This window comes from Vidua macroura, chromosome 1 (genome assembly GCF_024509145.1).
Source record: "Vidua macroura isolate BioBank_ID:100142 chromosome 1, ASM2450914v1, whole genome shotgun sequence".
Classification (NCBI taxonomy): Eukaryota; Metazoa; Chordata; class Aves; order Passeriformes; family Viduidae; genus Vidua; species Vidua macroura.
The window spans coordinates 114,158,380-114,179,151 of NC_071571.1; the positions used below are offsets into that span (position 1 = coordinate 114,158,380).

The following is a 20,772-nucleotide window of genomic DNA, read 5'->3' on the forward strand; positions in this document are numbered from 1 at the left end:
AATGAGAACCAGCAGCCTCTGTGTGTGACTGCGGCAAATGAGGCCTCGGCTCCGGAACAAGCAGGTGATGCCTGTGCCTTAGCAAAGGTGTGAGCGAGCAACTTCTTGAAGATTCATGGCACTACAGCATGCAGGTCTGCTGGCAGTGTGGGGATAGTTTGTCTGACCTTGTTCTTCCCAGGCTAACTAAGGAGCCTGCAGTTGTTTGTAAAAATGCTGCTGAGGAGCACTTGAGCTACACAAGTGTGGGAAGCAGGACTGTGACTATGAGCAAAGGTGCGATGGCTTCCTTCCCAGTCTCATCCTGCTATCTCATGCAGAAAAAAGAGGATTCTTCTCCAGCATAAGCACACACAATACTGAGACAGAGCCAGTTGTTATTCTAGGCTGCAGGGTGATGATACTCACTTTCTAGTGGCACTCTAACTTTATGTGGACAGCCTGAGAGACTGCGGTGGTGAGGGTACAGCCCAGTCACGTGCCCTGTGCCATCACATCCTGGGATGGGGCATTTGGTTTCTCTCTTTTCAGGCCTGGGTGAATCTGCAGAGAAATCAGATAAAGATTTTATTTGGGTTTAACCCTTGACTGTGGTCAGCTGAGTGATCCTAGCAGTACGTTATTCTCTATTTTATATTTCAGATTTAATTCTTGTCCAAAGTTTTAACAGGGATGTATGCAACTGACATATCACTTCAGGTTTTCACACTGTGTCCTTTAAACAATTATTTCCCTCTCCCAATATGCCATTTTTGTGCTAAATTATATAGCTTTAGGATTGCAGTGCCATTTATTCCATTCAGAGCCTCAAACAGGACAGAAGCCACAATCCAATAAGCCAGAAAACTGGCAGCATGAGCCAACAGCAAGATCTATAAAGGAATAAATAAAAAAAAAGGAGAAACAATCTTTTGCTCTGTTAATGTCAGACTCCAGGAAGCTGGGACAACCAAATAAAAGCTGAGGTGTGAAACAAATAAACAAACAAACAAAAAGCATTTCAACCAGAAGCCATTCCTTAAATATCACAGATCTCTAGGCTGTAGGTTCTTTGTTAGGAAACTGAATACATGCCACTTTACATTTGAGAGGCAAGGCAAGCAGCTCCCTCTGGTACACATGGCAATGCTGCTTTGTGGAGCAGCCCACAAAGACACTGAAAACATGGAGCAGCCGATACCCTTTCAAAGGCGAGGTCTCAGCCCAGCCCCACTGCTACCACTCTGTAACGGCCTCCCAATTTCTGTTTCAAGCACCTAGAATTGTGCAAGAAGCACTGGTCAGAAAACCTTTATTAGATTTCCAATGCAGGATCAAAAGTCTGGGCGAGAAAGGAATGATTTCTGGTCCAGAAATTCTCTTGTGAGAAATCTGGAGGAAGTGGCGGCATAAATTGCTGAGGATGGTTTTAGCTCCATCTGTGATTGGCTGCCAACAGCATTTGGTGCTGGGGGAGAAAACAGCTGCAGCCAGCACAGGGAGCTGCCTCCTTCAAGCTCATTTTTTCTGGTCTATGAGGTAGGGTGTGCTTAGGGACAGAATCACCAGGGACAACTTGAGGGTTAAACTTCCTGGCAAGTTTTTAGATCAAAAAAAATAAAATAAATAAATAGAGAGGAAAGCAAATAGACTCGGCGTCGTCCGGAGACCACATGCTTTTTAGAATCACTGCAAATGGAAAGTGATGCAATAGTGAACAGAAAATAAAGAGGGACCCAGAAATATGATTTAGTGTTTCCTCTGGTAATTGGATAGTTTTATCATGAATAGTTTTTTTTCTGACCTAGCATTCAAGAGTGAAAATTAAGAGCTGATGGATTTGGTGGTAGATTTTTTAGAAATAAAACCCAGTTAATTAAATAAAGTGGCCGATACAACACTGACTACAATCATGATGTTTATAGAACCCGAAAAAAGCCTGGTATATTTCTCCATAGGTATTACCTCTGAACTCACCTGGAAACCACAGCTAATTATAATATGAGGCAAATCTGGAAGGGACAGACTCTGCCATTCTTACATCACAGCTCTTTCTTATGTGTGCTGTGAGAAAGTCACATTGACACCAATGTGAGCCTGGTGAATACAGCTGCTCTCAGGGTAGGAAAAGATATCTATGAAGTTCCTGCATATGCCAAAGTCATCTGAGCAAATAAAGGTTCACATAGTTTAATAAAAAGGTAGATTAATACCATGCATGCACAGCTTAAGACATACTAATGAAAACACTGCTTGAGACACAAAAATGAGATGTCTGCATTTTCCTCTCCAGTATTGGAGGAAATATTTTATAGTTACAGCTCCTAAAAATGCCTGTCAATTCTCTTTCACACTAAATGCTTTAGATAAGTAAATTACTATAATATTTTCAATGTCCACAGGGACTACTCTAAAGTTACATTAGAAATACTAAAGCAAATCATTTAGCAAAAGCAGAAATAGCATCAATGCTAGGATGACCTCAGGATGTTTGCAAGGCCAAAAGGAAAAGTCAAAGGACAGATGAATGTATTGATACTTACTACAGAATGAGTGTGCTTATAAAATGACATTTCTTGTTCTGTAATTATCCTCAATTGAGGAGTTTCATACAAGGCAGCCCAGTTTATAAATCAAACCCAAATCTTTTAAGTCTCCACTTCTGGAAGCCTGATTAAGTGACGAAAATTGAGTGATGTTCCTATGGGTTTGTAGGATATCACAAACCCTCAGAAACAATAAAGATTTTGGAATTTACTGGTGTTTTTGCTGATGGTGAATGAGGCAGAAGAGCATAGCTTGTACTTTCCTGGCTCAGAAGTGTTGGATATAGAAAAATGTAATGTTGATTGATGTAATAATGATTGATACTAATATGCTAATACTATATTTATACTTGACTATACTATACCATACTTGATACTAATGAAGTAGACTGAACTCAGAAAACACGTGGCTTAGGAATTAAGTAGTATCCTTGGGAGAGGCAAATTTTTCACCCTAAACTTGCCCATGAGTACTGTTTTAATGCCTTGCCTTTTGGCTGCTGAAACTTTGGAGGTTTGTATTAGCACCCTACAGAGGAGGAAGCAGAGGAGGAGGAAAAGGAGGAGAAGGAATGTCAGTGCCAGCTACATAGGCCTTTTAGTACCCATTACTGATGATTTCACATAGCAGTTTGGCAGGAAGCCAAGTACCTAGCATTTAACCTGGTTAGATGTGAGGCACTAGTGTGAAGGTACATAATTAACAAAATTACCAGCTAAATTCCAGATTCTTTACTGTTGCTATAAAACCCAGCTCAGAATCCTCTATCAGTCACGGGACAAATGCTTAAGCCAGCAAGAAGAGCCAAAAATACTTCCTTACGTTTGCTGCTAAATATCTGTCTCCCACCAATGTCAATAACTTTGGTTTGTCTCCTTTCCCCTGCTAGATGCTCCAGAAGAAACCTATCCAGTTCCTTGTAGGTGCTGTGAAACACATGCCCTTGCTCTGCCTGCAGAGCGATTGCTTGCTCTAGCAAACTCAAGTTCCCTTTTGTTTTGTCCAGCTCAACTGACACGTCTGTGGTTTCTGACAGGCACTCGTTGTCGTCTTCTTCGCTTTCAGGGAAGAGATTCTGAATTCTCTTCTCGAAAGGATCAGAATGAGGCTCCTGGGATGCTCTTAGCTCTGAGTCGCAGAGTGTTTCACAAGGACCATATTCTACCTCTTCCTGCTTAATTTCTGGGACTTCCAGGATGCCGGGTTTATTACACTCTACAATATATTTCGGAGTTACATGGGGCTTTACACTAGTTTCTTCCGAGAAATTTGAAGAGCTATCCCACTCGTTGTCCATATTTTCAGAGTTACTTTCATTTTCCTCAGATGAACAGTATTTTGGATCAGAGATAGCAGTCTTTTCCTTTCCTTCAGCTGAGCTAATCAGGTAACATTCATCAGTGTCATCACTTTCTGTTTTTAATGATTGAATGCCACTATCATTTAGATTTTCTGCCGCTGTTTGACTGGGTGCATCTTTTGCTATTTTTCCCATGTTCATCAAAGATTTGGCCACGGCATCTTGATAGCTGGAGTAGTTGTCTTTTCTTTGACTGGAATTTTCTTGCCCACCCAAATGAGGGGTTTCCTCAGATGATTTTGTAGTACTCTCCTCTGTATGAGAAAAATAGGTAAGAGAAATATGTAAGAATAACTATTTTTTGTATCTTGTAGAAGTGATGTGAAGATATTGACTTATCAATTGCTGTTTCTTTATTCAGAAAGGTACTCTGAAATGATTGAATTCACATCAAGGATCTGTTTGAAATGACTACTTGTATCATGATGAAAAACCCTTCTAAAATGATATATACTTTATATTATAGTTCCAGCACTATATGAGAAAAAATTATATCCCCATTTCTCACTGATGGTGAAAACATGTATTTTCTTAGAACACACACACATGCACACACACTCATATACATGTATGTAAATATAATGTTCAATACATTGATATTACATATATACATATAATCTATATAATATGCATGCACTTATACACACACACACACACACACACACACACACACATATATATACACACAAGCACACAAACACATTTTGAAATACCTCTGAACTATTTCACTTTTATTTCATCTAAGATTCCCAAATATTTTCTCAAAATAAACCCTAATTACTTTCCGTGTCACCCCAGATCCCATGAAAGACCTTGATGGAAAAATCCTCAATACTTCACAAAGGGCAAGCTCCTGGTCACCATTGAAATTGCCACACTAAGTGATAGATCAGGTCATGCACAGGCAAACAGAAGTGGTTGTTATATACAGACTCATAAAGGACTTGTTAAAGACACCACTGAAATGCATCCTGTCTTTATAAACATCTTTCTTCAGAAGAAAAGCAGCAGCCAGCAGGTAATAAAGGCTGCATGCAGGAGAGGTTGTCAGTGTGGAAGACAATATGCCTTTTGTATCTCATTTAATTTTTTATAAACATTTCCTTTGACAAGGACACTCAAAAATACATCTCCATCATCTTCCTTTCTGGTAATTATCTCTCTAAAATCAACACTGGTTTTGCCAGGATCAAGTAAATATTGCCATAGTAACTAAAAGCATTTTTGGATGAAGGGAAGAATTTAGTCACAACACTAGCCCCTTCAATAATGCTGATTATAGGGTACATTCTTTTGTTGGGATCTATTCAACATAAACTGAAAAATTTAACATTTTACTTCCTAGAAAGGAGGATGAATAAACAAGCATAGACTATTTCATAAGATGTGTCTGTCCTTTCCTGAATCAGAACTCCAGGTTTAAATAATAAATTAAGCATAGCCTAAAATGCAAATGAAGTTTCTCTCAATAACACAGCGAGCTATTAAGAGAAAGTGTAAAGGGTTATGATAATTTTAAAGTATTATGAACTACAGAAAACAAATAAAAAGCATTTTCAGTGAATATGTCCAATTCATTGAACTATTCTCTCAATCCACTTAACTACCCACATGTGTACAATAATGATTTATAGACATTATACCTAATTATGCATATTTGGGCTGTGTTAGAGTGCCTAACAAAAGCTCTAGAAAGCAACAATTACCTCTGTTGCTTAGCTACATAGTTTAAAATATTCCTATTAAGTGCAGATTATTGTGGAGGGGAAAAGGGGGACAAAAATGCACATGTGCACCACAATGCATTTCACTTTACTGCTGCCAAACTGTTAGCATTTTGGGTCATTTCCAGTTTACATAATTGTTTGGTTCAACTGTTTGTTATATGTTAAAAGAAAATATTGATTAATTCTTATTCTTCTTCAGAAAATTGGACTCATGCAGGGAGAGGTGGCCTTGTGCACTGTGTGCATAAAGTTGTATTTAAAGAAGTGTCTGTAAACCTTCGTGTAACTTTTTAGCAGCTGGTCTAGTACCACACAAATTGCAGTATTCTGAACAAAGTGTGCCATCTTTTCACATCTCAGCAAGTAAGAATGATGATTTGGCTCTATAACTAACTTTAGTCAAATGGGTTTCCATTATTTGCTCTTCTGCCATTTGGAAAATAACAGAATCCCCTCAGTTGGTAATTTCAAAAAGTAACAAGATCTGTCTTTAAAGAAAGCTCCTGCCCATCAAAAGAAAACAAACCAAAAAAAAATATTCCATGGTAAAAGGTTTTTTCAATTATTATGTGTGAAAGATAAAAAATAATGTAAGATCATGATAAATTTTTTTTTTGTTCCTTAAATAATCAGTAATTTTAAAGCAATCTTTAAAAATTTGTTGTTGCATCAGTCTTAATGGTTCAGCTGTCCCAGCTTTGCTTTTTACATCTACAGGCTGTAAATTTACTTTTAAAATAATCAAAACTCAGCTTAGTTTATAGTTGCATCAATCCAGGAACAGAATCATTAACTGATAAACTGAAAAGAATCATGAGTTCATAATAGAGTGAGCAATATTACACTAAGAAATCCCAAGTACATACATACCCAGACCAAATTTATGCTTTCACTGAAATTTGTTTTGTAGCTGGTAAAATTTATGCAAAAGATGTAGGTTGTATTATCACTGAACAAGCAGGTTGGAATATATCATGTTGGTATCAAATAAATCTTTTCGAAATCAAGTGGAATTTTTTGTTTTGACTGAAGGGCATGGTTTCCTTACTTTTCAATCAATGGATTTGGCCCAACACTTGCCCTTTTTAAAAAAGGGAACCTAATAAGTTAAATAACTTAGGTTTGTGCCACAGAGTCTACCTTTACACCCATCATAGCAATTTCCCTTCATTGAGTTCTTCAAGATGTGCCAAGAACAGAAAAAGGGGAAGAAAAAATATGTTACTGAGTGCAACTCTGGATGGTCAGGAACTAGGCTGAATCAATACAAAAAATTTAACTAAAATCCAAATATCTAAAAAAAAAAAAAAAAAAAAAAAAAAAAAAAAGTCAAAACAAGCAATAACAAAACCCTAAGATAAGAGCCATACAGGAACTCTTATTCCAAGATTCCCTTTTGGTGTTCGGAGCTAGAAACACTCCTGGCAGCCTGAACAGGCACTGAGAGGTATGGGATTTTTTTCCTTGATTATTTTTTCTTAAAAATATCACCCAAAAGACAGAGACATTGTGTATCACCTTGCTAATTAATGTTCTGTTTGAAGATGGAGCTACCTTCTAGGCTTTCACAGCAATGGGATGCAGACCTGTGGAAAAATCTCGTCCTAGAAGATTTACAAGTGACAGATGACTGAAAACTTTGCTGTTATAGAAATGCCACAAAGACCTCCACTGATTTTGGTAGAATCAGGATTTGACTCTTTAATGTGAAGGACATTCTTCTTCCTCTTCTGTGTGTTTTATAGTAATCATATGTATAAAATTTCTTTTGTTTTGTCTTAAGGGATTTCAGTTTAGAGTGGATAAATACATAAATAATGAATCTCAGTTCATCATAAAATAATAGGACAGCCCAGGCTGTAATGGACCTTAAAAGAACCATCTAGGTCCAGTCTTTTGGGGTAAAGGGACCCTAGATGATATAATCTACCACCCTATCCTTCAAAGACATTTGATAAGAAGAAAATGAGTGGAAAATAAATTATCTTTTAATTCTGATAGCAACCAGCAACTGAGTGACATTTAAGTTCATTCAGTTTACATATTATCTATGATTACTAATTTCCCAGTGCCAGATCACATTCCTTTTATGTTAACATTTGCTGTGTGCAGGTGACTGCCAATGTCTTCCTGATATCTTCCACTAATATTTTCTCACTTGTCTGATTAACTTTTTTGGCAGGACTACTTAAATATGTGAAAAACATTTTATTTTGAGACTTTTTGTTCAACTTGAATATATATAGAAATATATTAGAAAGGAGAAGTAATCAAAACATACTATAGCTATATCTTTCTGTTCCCCCATCCTTGTCCATATTTTCCAGTATACACATTGTAGAAGCTGCTATAAATTGTTGGATGTGTTTGGCTTACCAGTGTTGGAATAACAGGTATAAAAGTGCTGAGTCTAATAATCATGTTAAACAGAACACACACAGCAGTCGTACGCATGAAATTGCTTTGCTAAATGTTAAAGTCAACAATGTTTTGCTAAGCATTATTTTTCCCTCCTAAGAGCTCTATATATTCCAGTGAAAATCTACTCTTCAGAAATGTGTGGGATGGTGGTGGGCTTAAGCTTGTTCTTTCACAGAGGTAGTGGAGAAGCAGATGCTGCTCCATATCCGACCTGCTGCAGTAGTTGTCTCTGTGTGATCTGCAAAGCATTTACCAGACCCCAGGACATCCTATTGAACAAAATAAATGGAAGTATGACGGTTAAATCTGGACAGAAAGGCACCATTCCAACTCGCCTAGAAGTCAAACTTGTCTTGCATCCTGTTTCAAAATACTGGTTTTTATCATCTCCCTTCCTGTGGAATTCAAGTTCAAGTGGAGTTCAAGCAACTACCTGGAGTTGAGCTGCTTTCAAGGACACTGATATCTTCCTGTAACTCTGTCCTGTCTTCATTTTCTTCTTTGCATTCCAAGCTGGGGCTGTAGTGGCGGGGTTTCATTAACAGGGACTTCCTTTTGTTGACGGGAACACCTGATATCTGATCTTCAGCTTTTCTCTTCTTTGCCATGGAGCATTTGTAGGCACTGCAATGATCAATTGCCAGGGACAGAGAAAAAATGGGAGAAGTGAGGAGCAAACTGTTTAAAAAAATAGCACCACCCTGTAGTTTAATTATAAGTATAAAAGCGAGGATTGACAAAATGTTAAATCACTTGCAGTTTCAGCAAATTGTGCCCAGCGGATATTTAATTTTAGCTCAAGTACGGAAAGTCCAGGCCCCAGGCAAGTCCCATTTCTTTTCACTGATCCCAAAATCTTCTTGGGGGAAGGGGAATGAGGAGTAAGACAAAACCAAAAAAAATCCATAACCCAACAGCCTTAAGGAAAAGATAAACAAAATTGTAGCCTGTGTTGATAAGCCAGGAAAACAGCTATAGGGAAAATTATACCATGTGTTGTATTACAAAACCCTGAGCCTTTGGTCCTTAACCCTTACATCAGTATGAACATCCAATTACACGTGTTGAGTTCATCAGCATAAAACCTGTGAGAAACACACTGTACATTGATAACATTTTGCAACACACTTCCCTCTATCAATATTAGTCCTGAGCATTGGTTTGATTTAATTGAGGTTTAAGTTCTACTCAGGTGTCTGTAAAGGAAATGAAAAAAGGCTCCTGTGAAGGGCTATTCATCTCTTGAAGCTATTTCTATGTGGTAAAAGGGGATGCTGTTCCCTGGGAAAGGTCTTACCCAGTTCAGATGCCTAACTTTCAGATGACTGACAGGAGTAGGAATAGCAGAAATTTAGAGAGGAAGATCTTTAGCAGGTTTAATACACTTTTTTTCAGCTCCTAATAGACTCATATATTGATCTGAATATTCACTTGGTTCTACAGTTATTTAGCCAAACCTTTGTCACTGTACAAATCTCAATGGCATGCAGGTGTTACAACATATGACACTTCCCTAGAGAGGCTGGAAACTTCAACACTCTTTTCTTAATAATTTTTCATGTAAGTGATTTGACATGATTTTATTTTTCTCTCTCACACATTATACTAAGAAATTTTTTGTAGTACAAATAATACTGCTCATATTATATCTGTCAGAGATGAAAAAACTCTATATATGGATCTGTGTAATCCACTCAATGGATTATGCACCTTAGGTACCCCCAGGGTGCATTACAAATCTGCACGATGCCCTCAGGTGTAGGATTTTGCATTTGGCTCACTGACTTAGCTGCAAGATTTGCAAAAAAAAAAGCCATGTATGAAGAGAACTCCTATTGGTTACACATATAACAAGCTCAACAGCATAAATTCATCCTTCCAAGGTATCTTATGTGCACTAAATTGGCTCAGGTTCTGATTGTTTTGGATGAAAGCATATGACTAACTTGAGCTTTTTATTAAAAAAACCAAAACAAAGCCCATTTTTGGCTAAGCACCTTTTTGGCAAACATGAAGCACCTCATTGCAAACATAAAGGACATGTAAATACAAAGATCTGCATTTTAGGGGGAATGTTAAAATTTCATCATATACATCTCAAACACTAGATATTCTTGATCTTCTGAAGACTAAAATGCTAGGGGGATCTAGAATCCAGGAATATGGATTCAACTACAGCATATGCTGTAGTTGAATAAAATATGGCTTCTGTGTTATTTCTCTATTTATGAATAAAGGATAACATGAATGTCATAATAAAGGTCAGAATCACAGTAGTATCAGTGTACCTCTGGAAATAATGCCCATTTAACAGATATCAGAGGTGGATGCAGTGTCAAAAAATATGCATAATTTGTTTCTAAGGAAATACAGTTACTTAGTTCATATTTGCGAATGGCATTTCTTCAGCCTTAATCCTGTAATTTGTCTGAATATTGTCAAGATTTGACTAACCTCAAGTTAAGGGAGGACATGACAATATGGTAAATTCATTGCTCACTGTCTTTTTCTAATAACATAATATTACATGTCCCACATTGTGGACTGGCCTAACACTTATCAACAAGTTGGTTTTTCAGCACAACTGGAAAAGAGAATCAAACTGAGATGTCAGCAGAACACAGTCAAAACCAGTGTGGGAATACTGCTGCCCTCTGCCACCTGCATATCTACTCTGGGAAGTGAGGGCACAAGAAACCCACCTAACAGAACCACCACAGTTTACAGCATTAAATCAAAAAACAAAACAAAACAAAAAGCAACTTTGCTGCATCAAAGCTGGGACAGGAGGCCCACAGATCTTCCTGGGAGCACACTGGTCATGTTAGAAAATTTCTCCTCTATGAAAGACTGATGCATTAGCTCATCCTTGTTGTATCTTTTTCTGTACATGAGCTGTCACCCATCCAGATTTTCTCTAGAGGTCCCATAATTTTTTTTTAAAAATACATAAGATTCAACTTTAGTAAAATCATTCCTGACACCATTCTGATTACAGGAAGTTGACAAACAGAGTTGTCACTTATTTCCTAGAAAATTCAAATTGCTCTCCTTTCTCCAGGCAGAGATTTTTTCAGCTCTTGCTTTTGCTGATGGTCCTTTAAACTGCTGGTTTTGAGCTTTAATTGGAATCTATTCGTTTGCAGGAACCAGTTTAAAGTTCTATAATATATCAGAAATTCCTCCCCTTTTCTACCTTACAGTGCTTAAAATGAAAAATTTAAATAAAACCAGAAAAATAAATTCACAAGTGGCAGCTTTTTCAAGTACACATGGTTTGCTAAGGATTTGATAGTGAAAAACAGGAATTCTAGTACTATGAAAAGAATGTATTTATGCCTTTGTAACATTCATGTCATGCCGATTTCACCTTTGTCTTTAAAAGTTTCTATTTCTCTCTTATCCTTGTGTGCATTCATACATAGGCTCACATGTAGGTTATCACTGATTTGTCAAGCTGTACTTTGTCAAGTGGTAAACCTATAATTTAGCTTCTCTATTACTCATCTCTTAAATTCAGCATCTAATAGTTTTGTTGCTATTTATCAATGGCCTGCTTGTTGTCATGGAACACTGATTCAGCTGTCAAGGTTATTTGGTAATCCAAGGCTCATAAAACAGGAGAAGCTCTTTTTGTTATGAGCCCGAAGCCAATGCATAGTTGGGTTTTTTTTTCCCAGTTTAACAGTGCTTAAATTTTATGGATAAAAAAATCAAGTTTGTATTATATAGAATGAGCAAAATTTTTATTATATTTTTTAGTCAATGGTTCAGTTACCAAAACCTGTCTTGTATCAATTATCATAGTGTGAGCCAAGAGGTTAAAATCTATTATATTTAGGACCTGGCTGCATATACTGAAAAAAGTCCCAAGATAAATCTTTCATAGATATTTCATAACTAAATATATTTTGGGGGAATTCAATGGGTCATTCTCTTTCCTTTATTTCTTTTCAGATCACATCTTGCAGACACAGGTAGCATACAGGCAGTACTGCCTATTGGATCTCCACCACAAAAAATTGTCTCAGAAGAAAGAGAGACATTTTAAGCAGTCCCAAACACATAAAACTTGTCTTAAAAACTGGCCATGTTTGGATTTTTTGTGTTTGTTTTTGTTTTGGGGTTTTTAGTTTGTTTGTTTTGTTGATTTTTGGGTTTTTTTGGGGGGGTTCTGGGTTTTGGTGGGATTTTTGTTTTTGTTTTTGTTTTGTAATTGGTTCATCTAAGTGATGTGTTTGTCAAGCCTTTAACCTGACCTTTAACCACTTTGTAGCCAGCAAGGATTTGTTGTAGTTAATCTGCTGGCAAGACTTCCAGACCTCTGAGGATTTTTTCTTATTCACAGTAGCCTGCAGATTGGCAAAGCATGAAAACAGAGCAAAGAATTGCCATAGTTGCTAAAACTAGGGGTACATTCAGCCTGAAAAGTGGTGTTTAATAATGCTTGTAATGGATGCCATATAAAATAATGAGACCAGAACACACCACATCTCATGTACACTTCTTAGATTCAAGAGAGAAAATAAATGCCTTTGAATATCAAGGCACATTTTTTTCTATTATGTAAGGATCCCATATCTTATGTGAGTTTGTGCAAGAAAAGTGAGTGGAAATTTTTAGTTGTGGAGAAAACAATTTTAAATTTGTAGCATGAATCGGGTTTTGACTGTTTGCCTAACTATTGAATTACAGTTATAGGAGACAGCATCTTCTGTAGAAGAAACATTCTTCTGTAGAGAAACATTTAACTTCACACTAGGATTTACACAGAGAAGGTAAATCTAACTGCTCCTTAATCATATTGTAGTTAAAGATATTGCCAGATGCTTTAGACCTTGGTTAGTTTATTTTCCCCAAACCTCCAGATGCCCTAAGACAATGTAGTCAAATACTACATTTTCCTTATAGGAGGGAAGAATTGGTATTTGAAAATGCAGGGACACTTGCCACTCAAAAATGAGGCAGTAACATACAAGTTCCTGTTGTGGTTGGCCTTTCTTCTAAGAATTTTAAGAATCAGAAGTATCTAAGAGGAAGTTAATTTTGAACATCTCCTCATCTTAGTCTCTCTTTTATATCAGTTTGTTCTCTAAACCACAGATGAACTGGATTCTGTCTAATTCTTTAGCACAAGTGTTTGCTTGTGGGGTTTCCTAGGGTTTAGGAAAGCTTTCTAGGGTTTAGGCTACAGCAGTGAAAATATCTGATCACCTACAATCACAGAAAAATGTGGAGTTCCTCATAAACTGATGATGATTAGGAGAATTTACTATCACTGGACACAGAAAGGGGATGATCTACTCCTAGGATGGATCACATGTCAGTTCAAATCGCGTTGCTGATATAATTTGCAGCAACCATCAATAACAGAGGTTTATAAAAGGAGCTGTAATGTCAGAGTTCAAAAAAGAGTACTGGTAGTCTCATCACTGCAATTGAAAACCCAAACAGGTGTTGCTAATTACAGTAACTTCAGATGGACAACAGAGGTTGGGAAGGAAGGGGAAGTGTTACTATGACTCAGTGGTTTTTCTTCAGGTTAAAACAGATTTATATTCCACTTTCTTAATTAACTCTCATTGTTTGTGAAGAGTGCCTGTAAATCTTGTAGCTCAGCGAGAGTGAAAGTGTTGTCAGCTCAGGTTTCTCTAAACAGGATAACAAACAGAAAGATGGTATTAACAGTTTCAAGTCAGTCGCCACAGAAAGTCTGAAAATTCACAGCACCCGTTGGGTCTGCAAGAATTTTTCCAAAGCTGGGGTTTAGGATCGTGTTTTCAATGCCATGAAATTGCTTACTGAATATGAAAGAATTCACAAATTCTAACTGTTTACAAAAATCAAATCCTAGCTTCAGAATTTCAGAAAAGTAGATACAAGAGACTTTAAGACACATACATTAAACATGGATTATATATATATATATATATATATATATATATATATGTTAAAGAATTATATATATTTGAATGTTTTCTAAAAGAAAGAAAGCATTGGGTCATGGATACTAAAATATAAAATTTACAAGGCTTATAGACACTTGGAAAAAATGACAGCTAAACAGTAATTCTGCTTACTCTATCCCACTCTAAAATCCATATATTTGCTGGATTTAAAATGAAGAAAATTCTCTCAAAGCGTATATAAAGAAAATTACTTGTGTAATAAAGAAGAATTTCTTGACCCATTCCTTTTATATTTTTTTTAAGAAAGATACTTGATGAGATGCTTTTCATAAGTGAGAATGCCAGTTAAGAAAAGGCTGTAATGACTTCAACCCATTTGTGTACCCTTCAACTCTCAATCCCAGAGGGATTTGTCTTTCAGTACCTCTTCTTTTGTATGCTGTATGGATTAATAAAAATGTTAAATCATTATGTTAGGATTGCTACTGTGTTCTGATGTTCCATCCTGCAAATAGTTTTCCTATTCCAAACATCTTTCTACTCAATGGGATATGAAACTATGCTCACAGAGGTTTTGTATGTCCATGAATTTATCCCTGAATAGTGGAATATGCTGGAGCAAGGGAATAAAATAAATCACCATTCTACCTACTAAAAATACGTAAAAGCAAGATTTGTGAACTGTCAGGTCATGGAAAATTGCAAATGTCCAGAAACAACTGTTTGATTTGCAAGTTATAGGTAGCCACACACCGACTACCTGAAGAACTTCAAGAAGTAAGACTTTGGCAGCTGAGAAAATTGCCATCAAGTTTTGGTTTATAATTCATTAGCAGTCTAAGACAAAGTTAAATCAGAAAACAAGAGTTTTCTTTCTAGCTATTTTAAATAATTTTACAATTGTTAAAAATATCCAAACATTATGCAAATAAAAACTTATGGCTTTATGTGAAGATATTAAAGAAGGACATGCATTAACTCTGATATGAGATTTTACAGATGAAATTTTGAATTTTGACTATTTGGAAAGAGTCATTCAAAAGACCATTGAATTTTCATCACTGACAAGAAGTTGAACATGTATTTGCTCCAGGTGCTCATCTGGAGCCAGAGTTATTTGCCTTAATGGTTTCTTCTATTTTATAGAATTAACCAAGCTACAGGATTATTTCAGATAATTTATAACATTTGGACTCCATGACTGAGTGTATTGTGTTTTACTGATTCAGACTAGGAGATGAGGAAAATCTGGAAAAGTATTCCAGCTGGAAACTCCTCAAAAATACATGTGTGAAAGAGTTAATCAGGTAAAAGGCATTTTCTTCCATCAACATTTTACAGCATTAAAATGGTAAGAACATAAACCAATAAAATATGCTGGAAAACAAATTGCTCTTCATTTGGACAAAGAGAATGGGTTGCAATGAAACTTAGAACTTGGAGGACTTACTCCAATGGTGATTAAAGAAAATCTGACTGATTCTCATTTTTAAACAGCACACACAACACAAAAAAAAATGATGTCATCCCTTTGTAACCCACACACTTGGCTTACAAGTTATATCTGTGAAAGGGACAGAGACTGTTCCTGTGCCCTGTAACAACCATTCCAGGGTTAAAGAACCTTCTACACCTATGGAAGTTTTATGCAATGCTCTTTTTTATAAAATGCCAGAGTAGTGAAAAGTTCAGTCCAGGGCTGGACCAAGATGAAAGGAATGGATATGAGATATAGATGGGAAAAAGATAAAAGGGAAATTTTTATTTATGAACACTAATATAGAGAAAAATAAGATCAGTAACTTGGGGGTACTAAATGTCTTCTATATACACAAATGGAAGGTTTATCTAGAAAAAAAGGAGCAGGACTGGACAGATAATAATGTGGAGAAAATATAGTATCATAACTGAAAGCTGGCTAGAGCAAAATATTAAAAGATGTATTTTATTTTAAAAAGACATAGAAGAAAAGCAAAGAAACTGTCATAGCCTTGTTGGTAAAAGAGGATTTATTAGACCCCATAAGAAGAGGCTGGGGAGAAGTGGGTAATGGTGTTGAGTCATTATGTACTGAGCTTGGAGATGTTTCAGGCAGTAAACTGAATGTTACAGGCCACCTGACCAAAAAGAACAACTGGACTGTGAAATGATTGAGCAAATGGAAAGACACACGTAAAAAGAATGGAACAATGGTAAGTCAGCAGTAACAGAGGAAAAAGACATGCAGTTATGGTTAAATTCACCCATGCCTCAAGCTCCTGCCTCTGTGGACAAAAATTTCAGGCTGCAAGAGGTTAATTAAATGGCTTTTTGTTTCTCTTTTCAAATACACATATTTTTAACTTATTTTATTATTTTGTCAGGATTCTCCACAAAAGGAAAGGCAACTCAGAGAATGACAATAGGGATTTAATGTCTCTAATTTTCTTGTTTTCAGTTAACAAGCTTGTAGGATCATAAGGATATTCAGATCATATGAAAAATATTACATATAAACCCTCAATTTGAAATACTATCTCAATGAAATGGATGATTTCTTCAGAGTGCCATTCCATAAATCAAGAATTCAACATGGTTAAAGTTGTATGGCTGTATACCTTTCTAACAGGTAAGTTATTTTTAGTAAGAGCTAGTTTAGAGAAAATTTAGTTATTATTCTGTGGAGCTCAAGAAGTTCTTAAAGTCAGTAATATGAATGAATGCCCAAGATCTGGGCCAAATCCAGCCTCCCTAGCCTCTTTTTCATTTACTCACTCAATCTGTCCAGGTTCAGTAGGTCAATAAATTCCAGTGGGACCCAGGCCAAGAATTTGGCTTAGAATGGATTAAGTTTCTAGGCAAATCTACAGATCATCCACACAACCTTTGCATCCAGAAAGCCTTACACACAAGTGGTCAGCCTGCTAGAGCCAGTAAATGCTTAAATAAAAAGCATATTGGTAACTACAGTCTGGTTAAAGAAGCAAAGAAGATCAGCTTTGTGGGTGGTGGTTTTTTTTTGTTTGTTTTTTTTTTTTTTGGTTTGTGGGGTTTTTTTGGGTTTTTGTTTGTTTGTTTGTTTGTTTCTTTGTTTGCCAACAGAGAATGGGACTGTAAGCAACTCATTGTCAGCAGCCAGTACCTCCCTTTAATGTAGCAGGAGGTCTCATGGCTTCATTCTTTCCCTTTCCTTGCTATCTCCAGGCTGTACACAGTCTGTTTCTGCTCACTTTTGCTTGGCTGAATCAACCCTTGACATCAGTCAGAGGCAGCAATTCAGCTACCCATAATATTTAACTTATGATTGATATATATGAGGCAGAAGTTACGGGCTGGCGTTTCCATCTCTGTGTGGCTTGTGGTCATCTACAGGGAAAAGATCTGCCATAAGAGGAAATGAACATTTGGGGCTGTAATGTTCTGATGCATTCTGTCATGCAGCAGAAGGCATGAAGGCATATGCAACCCTAAATTTCTGTGCAGGTTTGAGAAGATAACATTTACTATGTGCTGATAAGCACAGCAGTTGAGATGGGGAGGACAACAACTCGTGTAATATATTAAATAGCATAAAAATCTTAGTCCAAGGCAGGGAGTATTCTAAGATACAACTAGGTCTCAGGTAGAAAAAACCTGAAAATAACCATCTCAATCTAGCAGCCACAATAAAGTGATGTGAATTTGACATATATTATAAAAAACCTCTTCCAGAAAAACATAAATTGAAACTAAATTATAATTATCCACTTTAATATTTAATGGGGGCTTTAAGTAAAAAAAATGTACAACCACAATCAATATAATAACAAAGAGAAAAGAGACACTGAGATTGTGGATTTTGGCTAGAAATCAACATAGCAGACACCAAAAGAGTCCTATAATATGCTAGAAATATATCTAATGCTGTTGATGTTAAACAGAGCTATAAAAGTCACCTATAAAGCAAATGCACATAAAGTATCAACTAAAGCAAGCTAAAATAGAAATCTGATAATGAAATGCTGTCCCTAAAAGTTCTAAATAATTCCAGGAAGAAAAGGTAGAGGTCACAGTACATAGATCAAAAGGTTTGAACATGTATAGGAATTAAGCAAATTATTAATCATAATTAACAGCTCCAACCACAGTTGTCTCAAAAGAATTATGAGATACAGTTCTTATTTCAACCATCTTAGAAGTTATTCAGAACAGTTCACTGAATATTTAAGTCAAAGAACTGTAAACCCCAAGGTTACCTGCAAAATGTTAAAAGTTATTACTTGTGGTCACCCAGAACCATGTTATCATTTACTGAAACAGAATGGTGGCTCTTATTACCTTATTACTTTACATTCAAACAGTGACATTTTAATAAGACTGAAAATTTTCTGATATTCTCTATACATAAATTGCAAATATTTTATGCAAGCCTTAACCCACTCACATTAATGTTGAAAGAAGAAAGCTTGAAGTGGAAATGTTTGAATTTTGACTTTCTTTCTGTGTTTTTTGTTGTTAACTCTTGTCTTGGTTACTGGTTTAACAGTACTGAAAGAATAACTTGGTTCTGAGCTATGAAAGCACCTGGTACTATAAAAAAATTAAAAAGCCTGAGGTCCATCAACTCATTCAAACTCTAGGAAAAGGAAAGGAGGAAAAGAAATGAGATGGAGAGGCAGAGTGAAGGGAGAGGAGGGATGACAGCTCTCTAGGTTTCACAATTTGATGGCTAATTAGAGGGCGACTAGGAGATGAAGGAGGAAACAAGGGAGGAACTTAGACATGACAGACTATAAACTTGATTACCATTACAATTTTCATTAATGCTTGATTTTTTTAGTTACCAACTACATTGACATACAGGATATAGTAAGGATTGATGAATTCTAACACCTTTTTGTCACTACTATGACTGTGGCAATATACTGTGACTAAACACTTAACTTTGCCTTGCAGTAAATGGCACCACATAGTGATTGTTCTGTGTTTATGTTTGACTGTTCAATGTTTTCTATCAAACATCAACTACAAAACCATTCTTCCTTAGTGTAAAACACAGATTTCAACAGATTCTTTGAGGAGAGTAAGGTCTAGAACATCAGATAAAGTTCCTTAGGAACCTTACAATGTTGTCAGAAAAGAATAGTAAATGAACAAGATAAAATGGGAATTTAAGAAATCATGATTCATAATAATATGACAGACTTCCTTGTACCAGAAATCATGGAGTAAGAGACAGAGGTTAATATTTTCAGCACCCCATAACCATTTCAATTTCTACAAAGGCTAGGAGAGGGAGGAAGTTCCTTTACCAAGCTAAAGAGCAAGCAGCAGATACTCTAACTCATTCTGTTAGCAGACCTTGGGAATAGCTACTCTTGAGATTAATGCCTATTGTTTAATTGAAGATCAGTTATCAATAGAAACAGCATGATACAGAACTTTGACTCAGGTGGAATGCTTAATCCAATATGACATGGAGAAATACTTAAATGCCAAGGTGGCATAGCTCTGCCCCAGCCAGTTAACATCATGGGGAGCACTGGGGAGGAGAACTGGAAGGGTATGCTGTCAACATCCAATCTTGAATTGCAAAAAAAAAAAAAAAGACTTTCTGTGGAGCTCAGACATGTCTGGCAGTAGCTATAGCTACTGACCATCTTTATTTAACATTTACTACTGAGTCTGTTTGAATTCAGAGATACAATTTGTTTCAGCAAAGCACATTAAGAACTGTGAGGGTCCTGCACTTTCTGCCAGTGGGAGACAGATGAGACACCAGGAAATGCGAGAGTCCACCTCAGTTTCTTTTTCAAATGTGCTTATTCAGGATTATGTCAAACATGCTTTTTCACAGCAGTTTCCAGAAAATCAGTCTCTGACCAGCTCCTGTGGAAACAGAAGCCAAGCCCAAAGGACAAACCTGACAGTTTTTCCAGATGCCAGCTAGGAACAAATAGGTTTCTCAGTCTCTGTCTTATTTTTAAGCAGTGCTGTGGGATAACACCACTGTCAAGGTGATAGCTACACAAATCAACCATAATCTCAGTTCTTACTGAGGAACACCTTGGAGCCTTTTTATGTGATTTTGCTTCATGTGCTCAGTTCTTCCATCATCTGAGTATCACTTTCACCTCCTTCTCCAGTCATCTGCTATACTACTGCATTTTTTTTCCCACAAATATTTCTTAAAAAACTGCCTACTTTATGAAGTTCAGAAAAAGAGCTGCCAATCAGTCCTTTCTAAATGCAGCTAGGCATGAACGGGCCTTTTCTTTCATGCCATAAGGTTTTCCTGACTGGCCAAATTACCTTCTATCTACCAAACTCTCTACCTGTATTCTAATACTGTCTGAAACAGAACTCAGTTATAATTGCATACATGTAATTTAATAGTTCTTAAAGGAAACCAGGAAAATATTCAGCAATGTAGAATGAGGAATAACTACTTCAGTTAGTTAAGTGCTTTTTAGCATGTTGTCATATACTTGTATGCAACAGTATATTAATGTACCTCTTCAAACATCACAGGTAAAGTTAAAGAATACATTTTAGTAACACAGACTTTCCATTGCTTTCAGGGTTGCTGTGCTGGTTTCTCACCCTCCTAATCAATAGGCAGCCACAAAAGGTTGAATAGTCCAGTCACTACTTCTAACAAGGAGACATCCAGATAGCTCTGCTCTGATAGTCCTCTCTTTGCTAAAGTATTCAAGATACTCATAACTCTGTACATTCACCACGAACAGTTCAACCTCTCTGAATATCTAAAATGTTTTGCAACCCCTGGAACAAGAGGTCCAGATAAAAAAAGTAATTGTCCTTACTTTTGAAGAAGTGATGCAACAGTGCAGAAAGTAAGGGGAAGTGT

The 20,772-nt window shown here is 36.5% G+C and overlaps 1 protein-coding gene across 4 annotated transcripts in view; it reads right to left on the reverse strand.

Moving 5' to 3' along the window:
* The window catches only part of ST18 (ST18 C2H2C-type zinc finger transcription factor), a 50,962-nt gene extending 42,305 nt beyond the window's left edge, over window positions 1-8,657 (reverse strand). The window contains exons 1-4 of one of the 4 annotated variants that reach the window (XM_053977720.1): window positions 8,468-8,651; window positions 3,778-4,140; window positions 3,349-3,687; window positions 409-543 (exon numbers count right to left, since the gene is read on the reverse strand). In XM_053977720.1, coding sequence (XP_053833695.1) covers window positions 409-543; window positions 3,349-3,687; window positions 3,778-4,140; window positions 8,468-8,642 — 1,012 coding nt within the window. In that variant the 5' untranslated portion in view covers window positions 8,643-8,651. Of the gene's footprint in view, window positions 1-408; window positions 544-3,348; window positions 4,141-8,467 lie in introns of all 4 variants that reach the window. The other 3 variants (XM_053977711.1, XM_053977729.1, XM_053977739.1) reach the window with 3 other exon arrangements.
* Window positions 8,658-20,772: the final 12,115 nt, after the last annotated feature.